The sequence below is a fragment of the Bison bison genome, unplaced genomic scaffold (genome assembly GCF_000754665.1).
Source record: "Bison bison bison isolate TAMUID 2011002044 unplaced genomic scaffold, Bison_UMD1.0 scf7180017864508, whole genome shotgun sequence".
In the NCBI taxonomy this organism is placed as follows: domain Eukaryota; kingdom Metazoa; phylum Chordata; class Mammalia; order Artiodactyla; family Bovidae; genus Bison; species Bison bison.
The window spans coordinates 6,604,834-6,611,273 of record NW_011495064.1 but is presented as its reverse complement, the minus strand read 5'-3'; the positions used below and the strand labels follow the sequence as shown (position 1 = coordinate 6,611,273).

The 6,440-nt window shown below is 49.4% G+C and overlaps 1 protein-coding gene across 2 annotated transcripts in view; it reads right to left on the bottom strand.

Annotated features, from left to right (window-relative positions):
• NPAS2 (neuronal PAS domain protein 2) overlaps nucleotides 1–6,440 on the bottom strand; it is a 152,402-nt gene that overhangs the window by 94,550 nt on the left and 51,412 nt on the right. For both annotated transcript variants that reach the window (XM_010829646.1, XM_010829647.1), the window contains exon 3: nucleotides 1,033–1,181. In XM_010829646.1, coding sequence (XP_010827948.1) covers nucleotides 1,033–1,181 — 149 coding nt within the window. The remainder of the gene's footprint in view (nucleotides 1–1,032; nucleotides 1,182–6,440) is intronic.

Below are 6,440 nucleotides of genomic sequence, written 5' to 3'. Positions count from 1 at the left end.
TGTCTCCGACCCTCGCGACCTCATGGACTGTAGCCCGCCAGGCTCCTCTGTCCGTGAGATTTTCCAGGCAAGAATACTGGAGTGGGTTGGCATTTCCTTCTCCAGGGGATCTTCCCGATCTAGGGATCAAACCCGCATCTCCTGCATCTCCTGCATTGGCAGGCAGATTCGTTACCACTAGCACCACCTGGGAATCCGCACAGGGTTTCTTTGGGGACAATACATTTAGATAGTGTTGATGCTTGCACAACCTCATGAAAAGATTGTACTAAAAACCACAGAGCTATAAACTTTAAAGTAGTGAAGTTTATGCTATGTGAGTTACATCTCATTGAAAAAACAGATTTGACATTAAGTCAGTTAGGTGTTTTTGATTACTTTTTCCCATGGTGTTGCTGAGAAGGCCAAAGACTTTAGGGGTGGTGGCGGAAATGAATGGAGCCATCAGTACAGTTTAAGTCAATGGGAAATTAATACCTGGGCATGGTGCCTGCAGGGCTGAATGAAAAGGACTGCTCTAGACATTTTTAATCAAGATGCTCCCATAGTTGGTGCTGCCCTGCTTGGGCTGGGTGCTACCTGAGTCTGCCCCTCTGGCTGAGAAAGCAATTTGGGGCGTGTCCTACCCCAAGCCTGCTGGAGATGGTTTTTCTGGAGGGTGAAGGGTGTTGGAAAGAGGAAACTCATGACCAAGGAGGTCGGGTTTGCTGGGGAGAACCAAGCAGGAAGACAAACTGGATAAAAGTGAGAGAAAAGTGAAAGTGTTAGTCGCTCACTCCTGTCTGACTCTTTACGACCCCACGGACTGTAGCCCACCAGGCTCCTCTATCCATGGAATTCTCCAGGCTAGAATACCGGAGTGGGTAGCCATTCCCTTCTCCATCGTATCTTCCCAACCCAGGGATTGAACCCCGGCCTCTTGCACGCAGGCAGATCCTTTACCATCTGAATCACCAGGGAAGCCAACTTGATAAAGCCGTCGAGTGGAAACGGCAGGAAGAGAAAGAAAAACGGAAAGAGGGTAATGGTTACCATTGTGTTTCTGCAGGAACCCAATGACCTTCTCCAGCACGGTGGTCTTGTCCATCTTCCGCGTGTTGCCAGGCAGCATGGAGCTGAGCTCTTTGATGAGGACATTGAACTGGTCCCGACGCTTCTTCTCAGACTTGTTTCGGGAAGCTCTGTCAACACAAAAAGGGAAAGCGTTAGTCTCTCACTCGTGTCTGACTCTTTGTGACCTCACAAACTGTAGTCCCCCGAGCTCCTCTGTCCATGAGACTTCCCAGGCAAGAAAGCTGGAGTGAGTTGCCATCTTCTACTCCAGGGGATCTTCCTGAGCCAAGGATGGAACTCAGGTCTCCCACATTGCAGCAAAGGCACAGGTTACTAGAACATTCCACTTTCAGAAGGTTTTCTTATGGGCTGGAGGTACTTTAGGTCAGAGGGTATTCTGCTGAGATTATCTGATCAAAACTTTTCAAGGAGGGACTTCCCTGGTGGTCCAGTGGCTAAGACTGTGCTCTTGATGCAGGGCTCCAGGATCCATCCGTGGTCAGGGAACTAGATCCCACACGATGCAACTAAGAGTTTGAATGCTGCGAGCAAGATCAAAGACCACAGCTAAGAGCCGGTGCTGCCACGTAAGTAAAAACAAATATGCAAATAAGGGTTCTAATTAAAAAAACAGAAACAAACAAACAACAATAGACATTTTTCAGGGAAAGGAACATTTGCCACATTTCCGAGCTGGGTGATGGGGACAGAGAAAATGTTATGCTAGAGTACTGGACACAAAGAGAGGCAGCATTAGTAAGTCTTGTCAGTCAGTCAGTCAGTTGCTCAGTTGCGTCCGACTCTCTGTGACCCCATGGGCTGTAGCCTGCCAAGCTCCTCTGTCCATGGGATTCTCCTGGCAAGAATACTGGAGTGGGTCACCATGTCTTCCTCCAGGGGATCTTCCTGACTCAGGATTGAACTGTCTTCTGTATTGGCAGGTGGATTCTTTCCCACTGAGCCACCTAGGAAGCTCAGATGCAAAATCTTACAGATGGGCTCCACAGTCAGAGCTCAGATGCTCTGACTCCAGAAACGAATGACATACTCTTCATCAGTACAAAATAGCCCTGAAGGGTTTGCTTTAACAGCCCATCCTCAAGCCCAAACCAGGTTCCTTCTAACCCAGAGCACCCAGCTTCTGGTATCAAGTCACAAAGGATAGGCAGGCATCCCAAGCATCCAGTAGAGAGCCAGTACCACCAGGGCACAAGCCCTGTCCCCTGCTCCAGAGCTCATCATCCTACTGGGGAGTCCAGGCACACCCCCACAAAACCATCCACAAGCCACACAAGCCAACAACCAGAGCCAATGTGACAGGGATTGCATGTGACTGCCAAGCCACTAAATGTATCTGAACCCTTTTTAAAATGATACAGTGGGACTTCCCTGGTGGTGCAGTAGATGAGAGACTGCTTGTCAACACAGGGGACATGGATTCAGTCCCTGATCCAGGAAGATCCCAAGTGCTCAGAAGCAACTAAGCCCATGAGCCACAACTATTGAGCCTGTGCTCTAGAGCCCGGCAGCCACAGCTACCGAAGCCCATGTGCTCTAGAGCCTGTGCTCTGCAGCAAGAGAAACCGCTGCAAGGAGAAGCCTGGGAAGAATAGCTCCCGCTCGCTGCAATGAGAGAAAGCCTGTGCACAGCAACAAAGACCCAACACAGCCAAAAATGATAACTAAATTAATTAATTAAAAAAATGACATGGTGGAAACTTCAGTGCACATTACAAAGTGAAAGAGCCAATCTAAAAAGTCACCATACTCAAGGGTCCAACTCTATGATATTCTGCAAAAGGCAATACTATGGCAATAGTGAAAAGGTCACTAGGCCAGGGGCTGAGGGGGGAGGGATGAAAACAGAGTCCAGAGAATCTTTAGGGATGGGAAACCGCTCTGTATGATATCACAACGGTGCATGCATTTGCCCAAACCCATAGAATGTACAGTCCCAAGAGTGAGCCCGAAAGTATTGGGGGGATAATGACCTGTCAATGTGGCATCATCAATTGCAGCAAATGGACCACCCTTGTTGGGGGTTGTTGATAATAGGGGAGGCTGTGCATATACACAGGCAGAGGGCAAATGGAAAAAGAGGGCATGTGTCCTTCCACCCAATCCTGCTGGGAACTTACAACTGTCCTAAAAATAGAGTATATTTTTTTTTAAAATGACACAGTACACCACACAACTACAGAAGTAATCAACGTGAAGCCCCTCAGTTTGAGGGATCTTCCCACTGAGGCTCTGAGGACCAAAGGGTCCCGGGAACTTGGAGAGGAAACTGTGGCTGCAGGGGCTGCTTTGTTAAACAAAGACCCCCCACCCCCACCCCCGCCGCCCCCCCAACCACCTGTACCAGCCTGGGAAGCAGGGCTGTCCCAGAGGCCTTGATCCTTGGCATATCACAGCCCGGGGCCAGCTCTCAGCTCCGCAGGTCAAGCCCCTTCTCGACGGCCAGCTTACTTAAAGTTGATCCGGGCTGGGAAGGCGGACCCACGCCTCCCACATTCAGCCCAGATGGGTTTGTTCCAGAAGGTCAGTTTAGTGAGAGAACAGGGACCACAGCTGCAGGGCCCATCAAACTCAGTCTTCTTTCTGGTCCAGGCACCCTGGGGCCCAGGATGAAGGTGCCTGGGGCAGCTAGTCACCCACCAGGAGGTCACTGGCCAATGTGTGGCCCAGACAGGATGCTGGTGGTTGTTGCTGTTCAGCTGCTCAGTCGTGCCCGACTCTTTGAGACCCCATGGACTGCAGCACACCAGACTTCCCTGTTCTTCACTACCTCCCGGAGTTTGCTCAAACTCTTATCTGTTGAGCCAGTGATGTCATCCAACCATCTCATCCTCTGCCGCCCCCTTCTCTTGCCCTTACTCTTTCCCAGCATCGGGGTCTTTTCCAAAGAGTTGGCTCTTGGCATCAGGTGGCCAAAATATTGGAGCTTCAGCATCAGTCCTTCCAATGAATATTCAGGATTGATTTCCTTTAGGATTGACAGGTTTGACCTCCTTGCAGCCCAAGGGACTCTCAAGAGTCTTCTCCTACACCACGGTTCAAAAGCATCAGTTCTTTGGCTCTCAGACTTCTTTATGGTCCAACTGTCACATCCATACATGACTACTGGGAAAATCATAGCTTTGACTATACCGACCTTTGTCAAGCAAAGGGATGTCTCTGCTTTTTAATATGCTGTTTAGGTTTGTCATAGCTTTTCTTTTAAGGAGCTAGCATCTTTTAAGTCTGTGGCTATAGTCACCATCTGCAGTGATTTGGAGGGTGCTGGTGGCTTGTGACAACCCAGTGGGTTCCCCTTAGAGGGATTCACCTGCCTTGGGGTAGGTACCAATAGGTGTCAGCATTCACAGAGATTCGGGCTCCCCCAAGAGTGCTTGGAAACCTAGGCACACACCCTACATACCCTTTCCCTGGACACTGTGATGGTCACAAACATTCTGCTTCTTGCTACCCAATTAGACACGACCTGTCCTTTTTATTCTTAAAGTTTTTGGCTGTTCTGGGTCTTTGCTGCTGCGTGTGGGCTTTCTCTAGTTGTAGCGAGTTGGGGCTACTCTCCAGGTGCATGCAAAGGTTTCTTACTGCCATGGCTTCTCTTGTTTCAGAGTACAGGCTCTAGGCACTCAGGCTCAGCAGCTGTGGCGCACAAGCTTAGTTGCTCCCCGGCATGTGAGATCTTCCCAGACCAGGGATCAAACCCATGTCCCCGGCCCCCTGCACTGGCTCTTAACCACTGGACCACCAGGGAAGTCCCTCGACCTGTCTTGATTTCAACGCACCTGTTCATACATCACCTTTTGCTAATTTCATCTCAGTTTGGGATGTTTCCTGATAGCACCCAAGGCAATTCTTCAAAGTTCACCTAAAGCACACGGTCGCTACCCTTACCTAAGGGTCTCTTCCTGTTCCTGACCTTTTCCTCCTTCCTGTCTCTCCTTAGAGTTTTGGGAGGGCCCAAAGTCCTCTAGGCGTTTCTACAGAGGCCTCATTTCTAGCTGAGTCCCTATCCCCAGGAACGCTCTCTCCCAGTCACAGACTGACTGCAGGTGCAATGGTAAGATGCCGAGGGGCCTTTGTGCTAGTCCAGGGTAAAACACGGTGTTCAAACACATGAGAGGGAACAAAGGAGCCTTTAACTTTCTGAGTGACTGTCTATGCATTATAAATAAAATTTCAGCCTAGATTTGAAGAGCGACACGCAATCTCCTTAGCCAAAAAAAGCTCTATTCCTGTCCTGGTTTGCCCATTATAAATTACTGGTGAGCGGATAACACCCGGCTCATTATAACTCTGTTCTCTTCTTCAATGGGTGTAATGACAATGAACACAGCCTGGCAGAGCCGATGATGACGGCTTATATCATTAGTGACAGGAACACAAGCTTGTTTCCGTCAGCCTCCGCCTGGGACACACGATGGTGCCCACTGGAAATCGGTCAGTGTCAGTTGGATCCGCAGCTCTGAGCCAAGAAGGAAAAAAAAAGCCTTAAATGACCTTATTTCTGATAAAGGAGGCCTGTTTTGGCAGGCCCTGAGACCACCGGGCATAAGGCATCAGGAAAACAGGTTGAAAGACACTTAACCAAGCAGGTTTAGGGTTTGTTCTGTCCTTTGAGGCATTATTTATGTGAAACTCATCCATATTGTATTTGTGGTTTGATGAATCTTAGTAATTGCCTGAAAGTGAAAAGTGAAAGTATTAGTCGTGTCTGACTATGTGACCCCATGGACTGTAGCCCGCCAGGCTCCTGTGCCCATGGAATTTTCCAGACAAGAATACTGAAGTGGGTTGCCATTCCCTTCTCCAGGGGATCTTCCTGACCCAGGGATTGAACCCAAGTCTCCTGCATTGCAGGCAGATTCTTTACCATCTGAGCCACCATAACCACCACAAAAATTCAGCTGTAAAATAGTTCCTTCATCCTAAAAACTTTCCTCCTGCATCTTTGTTGTTGATCTGCCCTGGATCACAGCCCTGGGAAACCCCTGGTCTGCGGTCACTGTTCAGTTCAGTTCAGTCGCTCAGTCGTGTCCGACTCTTTGCAACCCCATGAATCGCAGCACGCCAGGCCTCCCTGTCCATTACCAACTCCTGGAGTTCACTGAGACTCACGTCCATCGAGTCAGTGATGCCATCCAGCCATCTCATCTTCTGTCGTCCCCTTCTCCTCCTCGCCCCCAATCCATCCCAGCATCAGCTTTTCCAGTGAGTCAACTCTTCACATGAAGTGGCCAAAGTACTGAAGTTTCAGCTTTAGCATCATTCCTTCCAAAGAAATCCCAGGGCTGATCTTCAGAATGGACTGGTTGGATCTCCTTGCAGTCCAAGGGACTCTCAAGAGTCTTCTCCAACACCACAGTTCAAAAGCA